The 19678-nt window shown below is 43.2% G+C and overlaps 1 protein-coding gene across 1 annotated transcript in view; it reads left to right on the top strand.

Moving 5' to 3' along the window:
* The window catches only part of LOC310798381 (NACHT, LRR and PYD domains-containing protein 12-like), a gene marked incomplete at its 3' end in the record, with an annotated part of 103235 nt that overhangs the window by 55034 nt on the left and 28523 nt on the right, over positions 1-19678 (top strand). The window contains exons 5-6 of the mRNA XM_083660933.1: positions 15012-15185; positions 19118-19294. Of these exons, the coding sequence (XP_083517059.1) occupies positions 15012-15185; positions 19118-19294 (351 nt within the window). The remainder of the gene's footprint in view (positions 1-15011; positions 15186-19117; positions 19295-19678) is intronic.

Here is a 19678-nt window from a genome sequence, read left to right as displayed (position 1 = left end):
GAAAAGTAAAGCGCGGAAAATTCTCAAAATAGAGCGTACATGTACACAGATATCGATTTGTTTAGGTGGGCGTTGTTTGAGGTGGCTAAATTACGTTTTAGTTGTTGACCCCCAGTACTGAGAGAGAAAAAGCTGGTGAGGCTGCTGCTCTGGGTGCCGGATCTCGTTAGACGCTGCGCCCCGCTTCAAGACCACTGTACCTAATTAAGTTAGTGTATCTCACTAGCTGATAGGACCCCACTTCAAGCAAACCGAACTATCCCTTTAACACTCAATAACTGTCAAATTAAATGACAGACTTCAAAACCGTTTACAGTTTTCTGATATACTACTGATGTTCTAATGATACAAAGCTGGTTGAAAATGGGCGGAGTGTTCCTTTAAGCAATAAGGACTCTGGGTTGTCTCTCTATACAAAACCAGGCTGTTGGAACTTGGGCATTTGTAAAGACACTTTTTATGCCTCCGCCGGCGATAGCCAGGCCGGAGGCATTATGGATCCGGGTTATCCGTCCGTCCGTCCGTCCGTCCGTCCGTCCGTTCGTTCGTTAACGCGATATTTGAGGAACGCCTTGACGGAATTTCATCAGATTTGCCTTAAACATCCACTTAGACTCAAGGATGATCTCATTGGATTTTCGTGGTCAAAGGTCAAGGTCACTGTGACCTCTCCAACGCCATTTTCAAGCTTGTTAACTCATTCACCGCCAATGACGTCTTTGACGTGTTATCAGAAATAGCCCTCCCCGCCAATGACGTGTTTGACGTGTTTTTGTTTTTATTACTGCAGGGCGTAGTTCAAACACTTCCCCAGCCTCTGACATAGTATCAGGTCCCTAGCATCTAAGACAACACGTGAACAAACACATACCGCAGCTGTTGTTTTGAAATTGAGCAAGAGGAAAAGCAGAAAACGGGTAACGCTTCCTTGTGCAGACAGGAGAAACGCCATTGAAACGTGCCTCGGCACGCTGCACGAGCTGGAGTCGCCTTCCTCTGTGCCAGCCGGGAGAAAACGGGAGAAAGTAATCAAGAGATGTGTTTGATCATCGGAGGAATGAGGAAATGATCGATCAGTTTGCGAGGGCGGTGAGGACGTGTTGAATAGCCGAGGGGAAAACGGGAACGATCAAATAGCAGGGAGGATATGACAGGGAGACATGGACGAGGACGGGTGGACCAGAACAAAACAAAATAAACACACAACAGCAAGGCACAAGGCAGAAGCGGCAGTCACAGCAGCCCGCTGTCCTTTCTCAAGAGCTATTCAGTTGGTTCATGAAATCGCTGGGCTGCGTGCCCTCCAGTGTTGCTCCTGGCCAATCCCAGCGCCACAGGGCGTGGTTATTGCTTATCCTATGTGGGGTTAGAAATCTAAAAGGGGGATTGTGTGTGTGTGTGTGTGTGTGTGTGTGTGTCTGTCTGTCTGTCTGTCTGTCTGTCTGTCTGTCGGTGTGTCTGTCTGTCTGTCTGTCTGTCTGTCTGTCTGTCTGTCTGCACACTCACTCACACCGAGTAAACTGTATTGTTGAATGTAAAAAAAAAAGCACTTCATGTGTATATATATATATATATATATATTTTTTTTTTGTCATTTGTGTCCTAACGAATAATATTTACATGTCTGATGTCAATACAGTTCAAAATAAAATAATTGAGAGTGAGTTCTGCCTGAGATTGTGCCCTTTTACAAAAATTGCCTTTTCTCCTGTTTATTTTCTCAGGGAGACCTTTTGGGTGAAAACAGGGTGTATATAAATGGCTATAAGTAGAGTACAGAACATGCTAAAAGCTCACTTTTTTTTCCTGGTGAACCCAGAGACGTACATCTTCATTTTGAGGTATTGCAAATCACTCTGGTGCTAATAGATAATTTACTGTGGGTCTTGAAAGATGACCAACAATTATGAAAATCTTTGGCCTGTGCTAAATATTGGCAGTCCTAAACTGGCGGTGAAACCCTGTAAGACCCGGATATATTTCTACTTGCAAAAAAAATTATTCAACCTTTCTGATGGTGTTGTAGGAGTACTTTGGAGAAGAAAATATAGTGTTTAAGAAAAAAAAAGTTTTTGTAAGGTTTTATGCAAATGTTGTAATATCACAACGTAGGGTCAATCGGGTAGCAGAATTTCCTATAGGCCATTTTTACACATTGTCAGAATAACATGGCAAATGTATATATACTTCATTAAAACAACGTAAGGGTTAATTTATATGGTTATGGTTTATTATTTGGCCTCAGAACAGTATACATTATGAATAATATTTGGCCTCAGAACAGTATACATTATGAATAATAACATCAATGTAAGCCATATTTTTAAGAATTGTGATTTTATTAAAAGAACAACAAAATGAAAACAATACATACAATAAATGTACTAAAGAAACCTAATTACCTAATTACTCCGCAAAATGTAACAGGCACCCCCCTCCCATACTCCAAGTGACTGCAAATCACTTTGAACACCATTTACAATCAATTGCTTACGCTTATTTGCAGTGATAGTCCCAGAAACAGTTCCTGTGACCTGAAATACACAGACGAACATCACACTTGTGGCATAGTAAGTTGGTGTACCCTGAACAGCCACCATTCCTGCAGCGCCCTCTCTGTGTCTTTCGTGGGAGATGGCCAACTTGGTCCTGGCGCACATCCGATGGCAGGTGTTGACGTGGTGCCTTGGGTGAAGCGAGGCTCTCTCCTTGCTTGTGGCATTCTGAAATGAAAATAAAGAAATAACTTTAGTACATTAGTAGTGTTTACACATCTCACTGCAAAACACATTTCACAAGTCACACAATACTGTCTGGCCAACCTATTGTGCTTTGCTTATCCTCACAAAGGGATGATGGTCCTAAGTGGGCAACCCCCACCAGCCCTCACATAAACAATGATGATGGTCCTATGTGTGCAACCCCCACATGAACAATTACCACATGGAATCCTCTAGGAACTAACTTAAACCAACTAAAACATGATTACAAACAGAAGTAGGAACTGATCTGTTGAAAGTGATTACTAAAACATTGTAAGCAATTACATTTTATGCAGTATATTTGTCTTTGAGTACAATTGGTTACAAATATTATTGGAAATTAGAAATTAAAGCTAAAATGCACACTATATATATATTTAGGTATGCAATGTGGGGAAAATACACATATAACTGTATAAATGTATTGTGAAAACTATAAGACTCCCCTTAGCCAGGTATGTAAACTAACAGTACCACCTGGATATTTGCTACCACACTGCCCCACCGTTGTAAAATAGCAACCTCTATAAAACATGCTCTAATTTACATTTGGGGGATATGTTTCACAATAATAACATATGTACATGTTCTAGACATTCTAATGATCACCCAAAAAAATATTACAGGCATTTTACTTACTTCTTTGTGAGGAATTCCATCCAGTGAAAAAGAGAGTTGTTGCTCCGTCAACAATTTTGAAGTTGTGATGTGTCCTGGCCCTGTGGGGGGTACTTATATGCAAATATCCTGGCCAATAGCATTGCAAGACTAAACAATAGGATCCAATGATGATGTTTAGGTGAAAAAAGAACAAGAAAACAAATGATTTATACCCTTTTTTTTATAAAATACAAATGTTGTATTATTACAACCGTGGGTCTTACAGGGTTAAGGCAATATCTCAGGAATGCCTTGGCAGAATTTCATCAAATGTGCCTCAAACATCGAATTGGACTCAAGGATGAACTGATTAGATGTTGGTGGTCAAAGGTCAAAGAGCAAGGTCACTGTGACCTCTCAAATGCCATTTTCAAGCTTGTTAATGTGATATCTCAGGAATGCCTTGACGGAATTATATCAAATTTGCCTCAAACATCGACCTGGACTCGAGGATGATCTGATTAGATTTTGGTGGTCATAGGTCAAAGGGCAAGGTCACTTTGACCTCTCAAACGCCATTTTCAAGCTTGTTAATGTGATATCTCAGGAATGCCTTGACGGAATTTCATCAGATTTGCCTCAAACATCGACCTGGACTCGAGGATGATCTGATTAGATTTTGGTGGTCATAGGTCAAAGGTCAAGGTCACTGTGACCTCTCGAACACCATTTTCAAGCTTGTTAACGCGATATCTCAGGAATGCCTTGGCAGAATTTCATCAAATTTGCCTCAAACATCGACTTGGACTCAAGGATGAACTGATTAGATGTTGGTGGTCAAAGGTCAAGGTCACTGTGACCTCTCGACCACCATTTTCAAGCTTGTTAACGTGATATTTTAAAAATGCCTTGATTACATTTTGGTGGTCAAACTTCAAGGTCACTATGACCTCATGAAGTTCGTTACCGCAATATCTCAAGAACAGCTTGATAGAATTTCTTCTGATTTGGCTCAAACATCGACTTTGACACAAGGATGAACTGATTCCATTTTGGTTATCAAAGGTCAAAGCTCAAGGTCACTGTGACCTCTCGAATGCCATTTTCAAGCTTGTTAACGCGATACCTCAGGAATGTCTTGATGGAATTTCTTCGAATTTGCCTCAAACGTCCACTTGGACTCAAGGACATTTTGGTGGTCAAAGTTCAAGGTCACTGTGACCTCACACACCCAATTTTCAAGCTCTGTAATGCAACATCTCAGGAGCACCTTGAGGGAATTTCTTCCAATTTGCCTCAAATTGAGATTTGGACTCAAGAATGAACAAATAGCGGAGGCATAAGTCTGCGTTGCGGTCGTTCTAGTTATACTCTTGAGACACCTTTGTACAAAACTGATATTAGACAGTTGTGTGTTTGTGCTTTGTGGCAACATATTTGTGTGGTAGCAACTCTCGCTCTTTGGAGACGAGGGCGTACTGGCTGAAAACTGGGAATGTTCTTCCAGGAATATGTGGTCGGCCGTTAAAAGGGCCTTTTTGTTTTCAGCGAGACAAATGTTCCCTGCGCACTGGGCACTGAGCGGCTTCCCCCTCCTTGAAGGGGGGCTGGCGGGGGTAGACCACGCGCAGGCCAGGTTGGCTCCGCCCCGCTGGCGGCTGGGTCGCTGGCTGGTGGCCGGCCAGCTGCCCAGGCTCCGGGGCAGCTGCAGGGGGCAAGGAGGACCACTCTCACTGCTGCAGCTGGGCTGGGTCTGCTGAGGAGGAAGAAGAAGAAGCCCTCTTCTTCCCCCGGGTGCGCCGCCTTCTTGAGGGCGATGAGGTGAGGTGGAGCTCATCCCGAGTTGCCTGCGTGGATGGGCCAAATAAGCCGGCTGGGGTTATCGGCCCTTCCAGCAGCGTTTGGCGCTGTTGTGGCAGGATGGAGCTCTGGAGCCAAATGTTCCTCTGGATCTGAGTTGTCCAAGCCATGGTGCGGGAGGAATTTACTGTTGACGCCTAGGCCAGCTGCATGATAGCCATAAGAGATGCCACCAGCTCTGCCACCACCTGGGCGGGGACCTCGCTGCTCCAGTCTTGCAGCAGGGAATCCGGTGCAGCCAGGGCTAGTGAAGCCTGGCGAGGAGGAGAGTCTGGGAGAGGGAGAGCTGGAGAGAAGCTCCCTCATCGTTTGTGTCTTCACACAAGCCCGTAGTGTTCGGCGGGGAGAAGGGAGAGGCGCGGCCGGCTGCCTCTTCCTCCTTCTCAGCTTCTTTGGAGGAGACAGAGGGCGACTAGGCGGCGTCGAAGTGTGGGGCGGCCACATCAGCGACGGCGACCCAGTGGAGAGTGGTTCCCACCCGGGAAAAAAACTCCACTCTGCTCACAAGCTCAGCGTGCGGAAGCTCTCTGCAATGCGGGAAGGCGAAGTCAGAGGAGCCGAGTGGCAGCCCGGCATGATGAGGCCCTAGGCACGCCGCGCACTTGACATACCCATCCTCCAGGTTCATGTAGGTGGCTTGGCACTCTGGGCAAACACAGATGCTAGGCCAGAGTTTGGGCGCTTTGGCCTGGCACCCGCCCCCCCGGAGCTGCTGTTCTTCTCAGTAGTCATCTTGCTGGTGAAGAAATGTTGGGAGCAGATCGATGTGTGCACCTGCCTTATATACCCCACATGCGCCCCTCAAGAAGGAGTGATGTGCAATGGGGCGTGTCCATGGTTGGTGACACCAAGTAGAATACTTGTGGGCGGAAAGGTCTGGAACGGTCTGGAACGGTCTCCCGGCTCCACATACCTTTAAAGTCAAACTCAAGGAATGGCTCAAAACGAAACAACACTGCACCCATAATCAGTAGCCTTCTCTTGGACATTTAATCTTTTTATCATTTTATTATTTTATCTGTTTATCTTGTCTGTGTGTATTGCTTTTATCCTGTGTATGTATTGTTATCCCTTGTGCATTTTTATTATATTGCTTTTTTTATTCCCGTATCCTGTATTTATCTTGTAGTTTTTAGTTGTCTATGTCCCAAGGACTGCGGGTGAAAATTAGCTTTGGCTAATCCCGGCACATTTACCGTTTGGATGATGGATGATGCTGTATGTGTAAAACTGTCTTATTAATGTGCACTGTCCTGTCTAAATAAACAATAAAGTAAAGTAAAGTAAAGAATAAATCCTTAGTCATCGCTAACGCGAGGGATTACTGTTGAATAGGCACAGCCTCTGAAAGGGCGGAGCTAATGGAATATAAACTACAAGGTCGACCTCAAGGGGGGAGTGTAGAGTTCCAAAAAGAGGCTCTGCCTTTGCTCAACCCTGCTTTTGATTTAAAGCCATAAAGGATTGGAACAAACTCCATTGACCTGAAAGTCTGTACAAATTTTAACACTTTCTCACGTGAAGTAAATAAATGGATTATAAATAACCAACAATGCCTACATTAGTTTGCTTTATTACCAATTCATTTTCAGAGCTGCATAATGTAATATTATACACTGTGCAGTGCATATACATTGTGCTTATATTCAAGTTCAAGTTCAAGTTCAAGTAGTTTATTTGTCATATGTATAATACAATGTATAAATACAATGAAATTATTTATGCTCTGAGCACCCTCAGCCTTACACACACAAGGACATGGTCGCGAAGACCGGCAGAAAAAGGGTGTAGGCCTACATAACTATGTAGGCTACACGTGATACAGACATGTCTGTACACAGTGCGTGTAGACATAACACAAACCACAATACAGTACAATACAATAATGGTGCACAACAAAGTGACAGTGCGTTGCAGTGTGTGTGAGTCAACTGTTCAGCAGCCTGACTGCCTGAGGGAAAAAGCTGTTACTGAGACGGGTGGTGTGATTTGATGCTCCGGTAGCGTTTTTTGGAAGGGAGGAGTGAGAACAGGGTATGAGCGGGGTGGCTGGTGTCTTTGATAATGTTCTATATATATATATATATACCGTAATTCTTCCAATAAGCGCCTGTACTCTAATTGCCGCCGGTCTTCCATTTCCCACCGGGGGTCCAAGTTGATTTAGCATAATAAGCGCCTGACTCTTTTTGCCGCTGGGGCGTTTATTAGAATGAATACGGTTTGTTTGTACTGTATGTTTTTGTGTTGACTAAATTCAGTCACTTACGGTAATAACGTTGTTTTGGAGGAAGTCAGGCGGAAATTTCTCCTCCTGTCAGACAGTTTTATATTTTATTTATACATGCTGTTTCAAGTATGCATACCGCATTGTTTAATGCTACGGATTCCTGTAGGCAACGTGCTGGAGAGCGGCCCCTATCGTTGCATCGGCCTAGTTTCTACGCCGCGCGCCTGGCGCAGTGGGCGTGGACCAGCGCACTTGATATCGTCGTGCTGGCGCTAAACGCAGCCTAAAGCATTACAACCACGCCTTTTAAGCGTAAAATTATGCACCGTCATTCTCATTGGATAAGTGCAATAAACGAATCGCACGCTTGCCTTTTTAGCTCCAATTCCACTGGTCCCGCAAAACCTGATGAAAGCCAAGCGCTCTGCCCCCCCCCCTCCCTTCATCCAGCCTGTCTGTCTCCATTATAGGCTATTATTCCATATTATTATGCTTCTCAAACCAATCTAACTGCAGTTTAAATACTGCAAGCATGTAAATACGCTACACTATAGCAAGATCAAAGTGAAAAGAATGTTCTAAAGGCATCAGCTAGAAAAATATAGCCTATCCCTATATGATGAGATTAATTTTATATTGGTGAAAGTTTGTCCAGAAAGATATCGTTTTCTCTCCCCTGCTGCAGGTAGAATGATGCACATAAATATACCCTACATTATGTAAAGTCATTGCATAAATGTGTTTTTATTGTAAAACTAAATGTGAAGTAGGGCCAAGTTATTGGAGCGGACATCACAGTATAGCAGATGACAGTAGGAAGCGCGTTCCGCTGTCACTTATCTAAATCACGTTAAATCGACAAGGGATATATATAGGCCCAGGAGGACATAGGCCTATATGTTTCACTTAGGGTGATGTTTTAATTTCGATGTTTTATTTGGTCCAATATTGAAATGTTCTACAATTGCAGGCTGTGTTACCATTACACATTATTTTAGATCGACCCTTTATATCTATTTCGCCTCATTTGGTTGCTATTTAGTAGCGAAATGAAGTACCCAATTGCATGCTGGGACCTTCACAGGCAGTGAATTTACAACTGCTATTTCCTATAGGACGTGTGTGTCTGTCTGAGCGAGGGAGTCAGAGAGAGAGACAGTCGTATTGTGCCTGTCAGACTGAGGAGAGAGGGAGAGACTGAGTGACACAGAGAAGGGTGACAGAGGAGAGAGCCAGAGGGGAGGGAGAGAGCCAGAGGGGAGCGCTCCGCGCAACTGGCGCACTCTGAATAGGCCTGCTTTTCAAAAGCGCAAAGCGCTAAATTTACGGCAGGTGGGAAGATAGCAGTATGCCGAGATTTAAGGCCGACACGCCCACTTTGGCCCATTCTGGGACTGCGCCACGCCCATTCGGCCTAAAGCGCATTTGGCAGCGTAAAGCCATATTGATATCGTCCCAAAACAGGCGCAAGGCACGTTTTTTTGCGGTTAAGGCCCGTTTTAGCGCCGAAGGCCTGTGGGAGAATAGGGGCCGCTGTCTACAACCGGGAGCGGTAGGCAACTTACGCTAACGTAGCACAATGTCACAGTTGTGCCTGGTAAAAGTGCATTTCTCTCAGCGGAACAGCGATCATAAATACAGTATGGATTATATACCCATTATACAGACTGGACATGTATTGGGAACTTGGCGTCTACCTACCGGTATTTGGTAAGTCTGCTTGTTTTGTCTAGTGCTGCAGTGCTGTTTGGTTATATGGTATGGCTGTTTGGCAGAGGGAGAAGAGGAGAGCAATGAACTGATACCATAACGTAGTTGGATGATGATGATGACGATGAAGATGAAGGCTATCAGTTGTTTTCGTTCATTCCAGTCCGTTGTACAATACTAGGCATGTTCAAAACTGCCTGTACCTACCCTCTTGTGTGTACTAAGTACTATCTCACTGGTTTAAATTATTTTTTCTTTTTATTGCTGTACTGTGTTATAACCAGTGTTGGGGTAACTCATTACAAAAGTAACATATTACATGTAATATATTACTTTTAGCAGTAACTCAGTAATGTAACTTATTACCAATAGGATTTCAGTAATATTATACTAGTTACTTTGTCAAGTAACACAAGTTACAAATTGAGTTACTTTCTTTTAATCAAAGCATATATTTCAAATAGATACAATCATTTCCTAATCAAATTGTGTGTTTTTATGCACACACAAAAAACCCACTATAGATGACAATAACAAAGGAAAAGAATAACATTTAGAATTTTGGACACTTTACACTTCAAGACACTTGAAATTATTTTTCGGGATGGTTCCGGGGCGGCGATGTCTTTCTGCCTCTGCAGTTATTTTTGGTGAAAGTAATGCAAAAGTAGTGTAATAAGTAATGAGTTACTCTACACAGACAGTAATATTGTAAAGTAACTTATTACTTTCAAATGAAAGTAACTAGTAATATGTAGTATATTACATTTTGAAAGTAACTTGCCCAACACTGGTTATAACCTGGTTGTATGTCGCTTTGGATAAATGCATCTGCCAAATGTCAATAAAGTAAAGTAAAGTAAAGTAAAGTAAATAAGCAATTTGATACTTTCCGTTTTTGCTGAGCAGGCATTTCTGTTCAAAAAATAATAATCGCCTGCCTCAATTATGTCAAAATGAAAAGTTGATTTAGCATAATAGGCACCCGGGCTCTTATTGGCAGAATTACGATATATATATATATATATATATATATATATATATATATATATATATATATATATATATATATATATATATATAATTATGCGGGGCAGGGGGTGCGGCCACCATGGGCCCACCCATCACTGTGGGGGCACCCATCACAAAGGGCCACTGTGGGGCATTTGTGTTGCTTACTCAGTGCTGGTCCACCCTATACGCTCACTACACAGCTTGTGTAAGGCCTCCAACACTGTAAAGGCCCCGCAAAATAATAATAATAATTGAACAAAGGAACTTGCATTGATCAGAAGCACTGCGCTAAATAAATGGAGAGAGGATCTCCATCTCCTGCCTGTATTGTCTATTGAAGCCAAAATCTTGTCAGATCAAGAGAACCAGAGTCTGCGCAGTAGCTCCGTTGAGTTAGAACCTCTGAGAGCTCCCCGCCCCTCTGAACTTTCTTATCTAGAGCTGCTGTTTCTAGAATGCGCACAGTGCGTTGTGTATTTATATACAGTCTAGCTCTGTAAATATGACACTTTAAGTTGTAATATTTTTTGTCTCGCCAAAAGTAACCAGGAAGATTCCCACTATGAGATCAGTTTATCAAAATGACGCCTGTACGAAAATCTGATTTTGGTTGTCGGAGATTTCAGACCTCCGGGCTGCTGCTGACTGCCGAGTGCTCTCAGCGCTCTCAGCCCGGGCCGGAAGTGGAGGCAGGCCTCACACTCACTCACCCTCAGCCTCACTGGGGGGATTGCTGTGTTGATTAAGCTAGCCTAATGTTTCCGTGGCATTTTGATTAACTTTATGATTTAATTCCTTTTGGAGCAAATGTTGGTTTTACAAATCTAACCTTGACGCTTTACGCTACGTTGTTTACTGGTAGGCTATAGTGTGGGTAGCGCAGCCTGTAACGTTCCATTTAATATAGCTCAGTGGTAACGTTAGCCTAGCTGCCTAGTCTCGTCTCTGTTAACTATATCCTTACAACAGCTAAGAAAGGAGCTTGTGAAGAACGAACATCCCCACAGTCAAAGCATTTCTCTGCGATATCCATATAAAAACGTTTGCTGCTTTAATACCAAAAATAAAACCTCTGCTTATGTGACGCTAACTGCTAACTCGTTAGCGTTTAGCTCATGGCTGGTGCTTGTGTACTAGGCCCCATCTGACCCGGGACGGGAGTTAACGTTATAAAACACATTTCCTGGCAGTTGGACAACCTGGTAAGTTCTGAAAATATGTGTATATTATTGTGTTATTCCAGCTATCGTTATCGGTTGTTAAGTTAGTAATATTAAGCCGATAAATAACGAAAAACAGCAGACTAGCGAAAGCGGCTAACGCTATTGCTATGTTAAAAACGCTGGAGTAATTTATAAAACACATCTTTTCGGAACTTACTTCAGTCCCCAACCAACGTTAATTCCTCGCGCACCTTTCTCAAAACAATGTTCTTTTTATTGCGCTCCATCGATATGTCTGGTAGCCAGCACAGCCACCCCGTACCCGTGCTAAGAGCCTCTGTCCCGGCCCACACACCCAGCAGAGCCACCCAGACCTCCAGGCAGCGTTACATGAAAGCACAAAGCAGCACTGTGTCCTGTCTATGTCAAACTAACGCTAGTTCTATAATGTGAAGAGCCTGTCCAGCCAATGACGGCTTGAGACTGGCTGCCACAGCTGTCAATCATCCATTTTTATCCCTTTTTATATGTCAAATAACTACTTAAAGGACGGCTTTACCGTGGGGAATATGAATATATATTAAATCTCACGCCCCTAAGGTTTTAGAATCCGTTGAAATTTTTGAAATTGGAGCTTCACTGCCTGACCTATCAGGCATCTCTCACATTTTTAGGGAAGCCGGATGACGCGTTACGCGTCACCCGGCTTCCCTCCCCGCTTGCGGAACTTGAGCGCCTATGAACTACAAGTCTTGTGAGCCATGGTCCCACCTCTAGAGGTCCTCCACGCCCCTTCAGAGCTCTCGACGAAAAGCAAAAGGCAGCCATCTTGTTCAACCGCATAGCATACTGTAGCTAGGTTAGCTTTCCATAGCTCCTTGCCAAGAGACCATATCTCTGGAACGGAAGCACCAAAAGACACGGGACTGGCGGCATTGGAAAGCTCGTCAAATTTTACATCTAGTAGTAGGTGAGGTGAAGTAAGGAAATCAACGCTGAGCAATGTACCCATTTTTACACATTTTTACAGAAAATAGTTACAACATCAGATGCGCGTAACTCCTACGAAAATGCCTTAAAATGCATGAATTTTTTTTTATGAAGACATCTCCCGACATATATACATCGGTTTAAATTTGGTGCAATTTGGTGCAATTTTATTTTCGATTTATTTTCAATTTTTTCTTGTTCTCTTGTTTTATTGTCGAAGCCTTCTTCTTCTTCTTTGAGTTTTATGGCGGTTGGCAAACATATATGTGCATTACCGCCACCTACTGGAGTTTGATATCAGCCAAATGCCTGAGGGGTGGGCATGTAAACGAAGGCCACGCGAGCCCAGTGCATTGTGGGAAATGTAGTATTTCGGGTCCCCGCACCCGCCCCTCCCCTCCACCACCCCCCCCCCCCCCCCCCCTCCACACAGAGTGGATTTCTGGTGATATCTCTGGCGGGAAACAACCAATTTCAAAAATTTCAACGGATTCGAAAACCTTAGGGGCGTGAGATTTAATATATATTCATATTCCCCACGGTAAAGCCGGCCTTTAAAAACAAACTGATCAGAAGAATGACCACTTGCACAGGAGTTAGCATGATAATAACTATCTAAAATGATATAAACCACCTTTGGAAAAAAATTATCTGACGTATACTGGGATTATTTCGGTTGTGATTTTCCCATCCACTAACATGGGGAGGCGGGCCTTGTGACCTAATACTGGATTCAACAGCCAGAGCGGCGATCTAACATGCAGCGGCTTCAATGAACGGGACCAGGGCTGCAGGCTTGGATCAGAAGTGACAACTAATCGATCCATTGCAACACCAGTGCACAGCAATCCTGCCATTTTGGCCTGGAGGAGACACCTCTGATTGGCTGCCATGGTTCTGTGCTGTTGTCCCATTGGCCAAAAGCAGTGCTGTCAAAAGCAAATGTGTCAACTCTTACCTCTTACCTTCAACACTCTTTCGGCCGCCCTCCGCCTCCCCCCAAAGTGTTTAGTTTAGCATGCGTCTATGTAAACAGTAGCTACTACATCAAATCAAATCAAATCAAATCAACTTGTATTTCTATAGCACTCTTTCACCCTTTCATACATGAAAATGCAATTCAAAGTGCTTAACAGTCAAAATAAGTAGAGTAAAAGACAATAAAAACAGAAAATACAATAAAAACAGTAAAAATACAATAAAAACAATACAACAAAGTAATGAAATTATACAACAACAGTGGTGCATAGAGGAAAAGCAAAATTAAAATATGAAGGAGGAGGACGTCAAGGGAATGCAAGGCTAAAAAGATGTTTTCTTTTGGTTTGTGATGCTCTCAGATGCTCTGGCAGGCTATTCCAGAGGAGAGGACCATAAATGCTGCCTCTCTGTACTCCTTAGTCCTCACCCAGGGAACAACTAACAGGCCAGTGCCAGAAGATCTGAGGGGTCTAGAGGATCTGAGGGGTCTAGAGGATCATAGGATACAAGTGTAATCAAGGTGAATCAGTGTTGATTCTTCGTGAGTCCAGTGTGGTAGCGAGTGGATTGGTTAAACTCACTCCCCAAGGCATGTTCATCAGCTCCGCCAAGGGAGCCAGCTCTCTTGGTGGAGTGGTTAGTGCCTTTGACTCCCAAGCCGAAGGTCGGCGGTTCGTATCCACCCCTGGGCAAGCACTTAACATAGCTGTAAGTACCACCTACATGACACCGTTACACTAGCATATCTGAGAGGTACTCAGGTGCAAGGCTGTTGAGTGATTTAAAAACCAAGAGGAGAATGTTAAAATCTATTGTGAACTTGACAGGTAGCCAGTGAAGGGACCTCAGGCAAATGGCCAGGTAGGAGGCCCCTTGTGTGTGTGTGTGTGTGTGTGTGTGTGTGTGTGTGTGTGTGTGTGTGTGTGTGTGTGTGTGTGTGTGTGTGTGTGTGTGTGAGAGAGAGAGAGAGAGAGAGAAACAATAACACTAGTGTGTTTAAAATGATATATTCCTCTAAATATGGCTAAAAAAGATCCAAACATGCAAAAGGGAAGAGGCCCAATGAGAATGGTCCGCCCCCTCTGGACTGAGAGGGTCACTTCCCCCCTGGGTGATATATCATTAAGATGTGTTGATATCTGTTATGTACCTTGTTATTTATTATTTATTGTATTGTTGTTTTGTTTGTGCTGGCAACCTGCCCTGGGACTGCAGATGGAAAATAGCAATTTGCTATAATCTGGTCCAAAGCATCTTTTCTCTCTGACATCAATGTTATCTTTTGCACATGGTCCCTGACAAATAAACTAAAGTAAAACTATTTAGAATGTGGTCCAGAGTCCCCACGGTCATGGTGCGCCGCATGTCCGGGTTGCTCCAGATGAATGATTTTTGGTTTTTCAAATACAGAAAAGTGGATTTGTATGCAATAATTTGGAAGCGGCAACTACATTTATTTAGAAGAAGAGTATGTTAGGCATCGGATAGCGTCTTCACTTCAAGTTTCTGCTGTGGTTAAAGTGTTTAAATGTGATTAAAACAACTGTTATTATGATTAATACAATTATTATGACTAGGATTATTATCATTGTGATTATCATCATCATCATAGGTATATTCATTCAGCATAAAGTTATTGGTATGCTTGTTCTCAGCTCTGTTTTGATAATAACTGATTCTACATTAAATCTGTCATCACAGACTCGTTCACTGTGAACTCACAGAGACTCACTGTGAAGTCGTGGCCTCAGCTCTGAAGTCCAACCCCTCCCATCTGACAGAGCTCGACCTGAGTAAGAACAGGCTGAAAGATTCAGCAGTGGAGCTGCTGTCTGCTGGACTGGAGAGTCCACACTGTCGACTGGAGACTCTGAGGTCAGACATGCTGTCAGTTCTTTGTTCATAGATGTTATGAATATCATGCTGACATTTAATGTAAAGAACACAGGAGCTGAGATGAGCACCCAGAGACTTCAGGTGAGGTGCAGAATGTCTGAAGAAGGTGTCACGTGAAAAGATGGAGAACTGCACACTCTGTTATGCTTCTATATTTAAATCAAGTTGTGACCTGATGTTTCAACACACTGTGCCTTCATCAAGGTCACAGAAAGTGTAGACTTTACAGCCTAACTTAAGAGATAAATAAAAGGTTCAGCTGGTGCAACAGTTACCCTGGTCTCAACGAGGACTTTGAGCTCTCATCATACTTATAGCCATGGCCTTAGTCCTAACATGTAGCCATTGGTTCTCTCTCCTTTGATTCCCAATCCTCTTTCCTCAAAAACACTGTATTGCTCATGTGGTTTCCTCATTGGTTCTACTGTCTTTTTATTGTTTTATTGCATCTGTAGTGATGCTGTCATTTGGTTGACTTGCTCCATTTTAATGTTTGTTTTCTGGATTTCTCTGTGTGTCATCACACCCTGAAGAAGGTGCAAGCCGACACGCGTTGGTGTATTTTAATGATTCAAGCCCATTAAATTAAAAGCCTTTTACGTTTTAATGATTCAAGCCCATTAAATTAAAGGCCTTTTACATTTTCAAACCTCGAGTGCCTGGACCTGCATTTTTATGCCCTTTTGCTTATGAGTCTTCCTCTCCATTTGATTTCCAAGAGCACCGGTGGTTTGAGGGAATCAAAACAATATTTTCTCTCCCCAGGATGGCGAAAGCGGCAGGTCATGCCTTCACCATCCTGGGAAAAAAGATATCGCCTACAGTTTTCAAGGCTAGCAAGCTAGGTAGCTACCATTTGTTTTCTAAGAGGCGGAGTGTTTTTCGGGGATGCTGCTCTAGCTGTGGTATACGCTAAATACCACAGCTGGGAACCAATCAGATTGCTTGATTTGAGAGAGCCATTTTATAATTACTCATAGACCCCAAAGCGTGGGACAAGCTGGATGTGGAGCTGGTGAAAAGAATCCTTCAAGGTGTGTGTGTGTGTGTGTGTGTGTGTGTGTGTGTGTGTGTGTGTGTGTGTGTGTGTGTCTGTCTGTCTGTCTGTCTGTCTGTCTGTCTGTCTGTCTGTCTGTGTGTGAGAGAGAGAGAGAGAGAGAGAGAGAGAGAGAGTGTGTGTGTGTGTGTGTGTGTGTGTGTGTGTGTGTGTGTGTGTGTGTGTGTGTGTGTGTGTGTGTGTGTGTGTGTGTGTGTGTGTTTGTGTGTTCAAATAGGGGGAACCATGCCCATTGGGGCAAGAGCTGTTAGCTCAGGCAAGACAACAGGGAGAGTTAGCTGAAGTCAGATAGGGAGAGGAGGAAGAGTTCAACAAACTGGTATAGTTGAGGATGATGAGGAGGAGGATGATGGTGATGACTAAGAGGACAGTTTGGCCTCGGTTAATCTTGGTTCAATTGTCTCTCTCTCTCTCTCTCCTGCTCTCTGCTGGTGAGTAATCACACAGAGGAAAGACAGAGATACGTGTAAATAGAAATGTGTTTGGCACGGGGAATTGATGGCCCTGAAACTCTGATTACAGTTGCAAGTAGGCTACAATGTCCAAGTTTAGCTCTGTGTGTTGAGCTGAGTGATGCCACTCTTTCAAATGGAAGTGTGTTCCACCAGCCACAAATTTACATTCTCATCTTTTTTTATTTGTTTCTGGTGATGTATTTTATAGTGAAGAAAAGCCTCCACTCACTAACTCACTCTTCAGTCTCTGCTTGTTTATTGAAGCAGCAGCATGTTGTCATTCATATGAATGAGTCCTGCTTTGTCCTTGTTATGTCTTTTTGAACCTGGCAGCCTGTTGACTTCAGCTGCTTTCAGTTGACTTCACCATTTTAGAAACATGTACAGATAGATAGATAGATAGATAGATAGATAGATAGATAGATAGATAGATAGATAGATAGATAGATAGATAGATAGATAGATTTTTATTTTTGTGTCATGCACCATATTCAAGGTGCCCAGCCCGTCTGGGCTTACAAGACACAAATCATTCAAGTTCAACAATACAAACAAATCAACAAACAAGTTACAAAACGCTCAAACATAAACAGTTATATATTCAGATGAACAGCTTCTCCATTCTGAGTTTCCAAGCCCTCCCAATAAACCTGGCCAAACTGAAGACTTCGGTCCCTATCGTTGCATCGGCGCTGTTTCTAGGCCGAGCGCCTGGCGCAGCCCAAATCAGTGGGCGTGGACCAGCGCACTTGATATCGTCGTGCTGGCGCTACACGCAGCCTAAAGCATTACAACCACGCCTTTTAAGCGTAAAATTATGCACCGTCATCATCATGCTCATTGGATAACTGCAATAAACGAATCGCACGCTTGCCTTTTTAGCTCCAATTCCAGTGATCCCGCAAAACCAGACGAAAGCCAAACGCTCTGCCCCCCCCCCCCCCCCCCTCCCTTCATCCAGTCTGTCTGTCTGCATTATAGGCTATTATTCCATATTATTATGCTTCTCAAACCAATCTAACTGCAGTTTCAATACTGCAAGCATGTAAACACGCTACACTATAGCAAGATCAAAGTGAAAATAATGTTCTAAACGCATCAGCTAGAAAAATATAGCCTATTAGATTGGTGAAAGTTTGTCCAGAAAGATATCATTTTCTCTCGCCTGCTGCAGGAAGGATGATGCACATAAATATAGCCTACATTATGTAAAGTCATTGCATAAATGTGTTTTTATTGTAAAACTAAATGTGGAGTAGGGCCAAGTTATTGGAGCGGACATCACAGTATAGCAGATGACAGTAGAAGCTTCCGAAGCTTCCGCTGTCACTTATCTAAATCACGTTAAATCGACAAGGGATATTTATAGCCCCAGTAGGACATATATGTTTCAAATAGGGTGGTGTTTTCATTTCGATGTTTTATTTGGTCCAATATTGAAATGTTCTACAATTGGAGGTTGTCTTACCATTACACATTATTTAGATCCTCCCTTAATATAGGTTTTCGGCTCATTTGGTTGCTATTTAGTAGCGAAATGGAGAAACACAATGCATCTTGGGACATTCACATTGCAGTGAAGTTACAGCTTATTTTTTCTATGGGACTCTGAGCGAGGGAGTCAGAGACAGTCAGTATTGTGCCTGTCAGACTGAGGAGAGAGGGAGAGAGGTGACACAGAGAAGGGTGAAAGAGGAGAGAGCCAGAGGGGAGGGAGAGAGCCAGAGGGGAGCGCTCCGCGAAACTGGCCCACTGAATAGGCCTGCTTTTCAAAGGCGCAAGGCGCTAAATTAACGCCAGATCGGAAGATAGCAGTACGCCGGTATTTAGCGCCGACACGCCCACTTTGGCCCATTCTGGGACTGCGCCACGCCCATTCGGCCTAAAGTGCATTTGGCAGCCTAAAGCCATATTGATATCGTCCCAAAACAGGCACAAGGCACGTTTTTTTGCGTTTAAGGCCCGTTTTAGCGCCGAAGGCTTGTGGGAGAATAGGGCCCTTCATCTCTGAACAACCATTCCAACTTCGCATCATCTCCTGACCAAATTAGTTCAGGTTTCTTATTTTGCATTAACTGAAATAGAGACAATCTTGGTTCCTCATATAGCGTACAATGAAACAAAAAATGAAATTCATCTTCCACAACACCTAATTCACATACAGTACAAAGTCTCTCCTCCTCAGCATTAGAATTGAACCTGCCAACCTCAATAGCCAAAGGGAGGGTACCCATTCTCAACTGGGCAAATAAAGATCTTCTGGATCTGTCCAGGGGTAAAGTAACACATGTACATTTAAAACCTCCACAGCTCTGAGTGGATTATGAAACATGGTTTCAATCAGGTTTTCTATACAGGAATGTTTTATTTTATATCTACATGTTTTATTCTTTATTCAGATTGGAGTGGTGCAGGTTGTCAGAGAGCAGCTGTGCTTCTCTGGCCTCAGCTCTGAAGTCCAACCCCTCCTCCCATCTGAGAGAGCTGGACCTGACTAAGAACTACATGGATGATTCAGCAGTGAAGCTGCTGTGTGATCTTCTGGAGAGTCCACACTGCAGACTGGAGACTCTGAGGTCAGACAGCATTTTTTGATGATGTGTTGACATGAATATTATATGAATATTGTGGTGAATCTTAATTTGAGGACGTCTATATAGAGTCATTTAATCTGAAATCAGGCTTAGGACTCACATTGTCTTCCTATTGTTTTCACACATTCCTGGTCTCTTCAAATTAATTAAGATGAACTTTGGTGATGATATTCTCCATAGTTTTTGAGACACAGGGGTCCAAATGGCTCCAAAATGGCCTCCATCATCTATGGAGGACAAACTTTGATGTGAGAGTGTTGGAGGCAATGGGATTTAAAATATTAATGTGTTAATTACACAGAGGGTTCAGAGCACATAATATTACACGTAATATGTTGCAGTGGAACAAGCGTGTGTGTGTGTGTG

This window comes from Poromitra crassiceps (assembly GCF_964638095.1).
Source record: "Poromitra crassiceps genome assembly, chromosome: 2".
In the NCBI taxonomy this organism is placed as follows: domain Eukaryota; kingdom Metazoa; phylum Chordata; class Actinopteri; order Beryciformes; family Melamphaidae; genus Poromitra; species Poromitra crassiceps.
The sequence above is the reverse complement of the archived record's forward strand: the minus strand, read 5'-3'. Positions and strand labels throughout refer to the sequence as shown.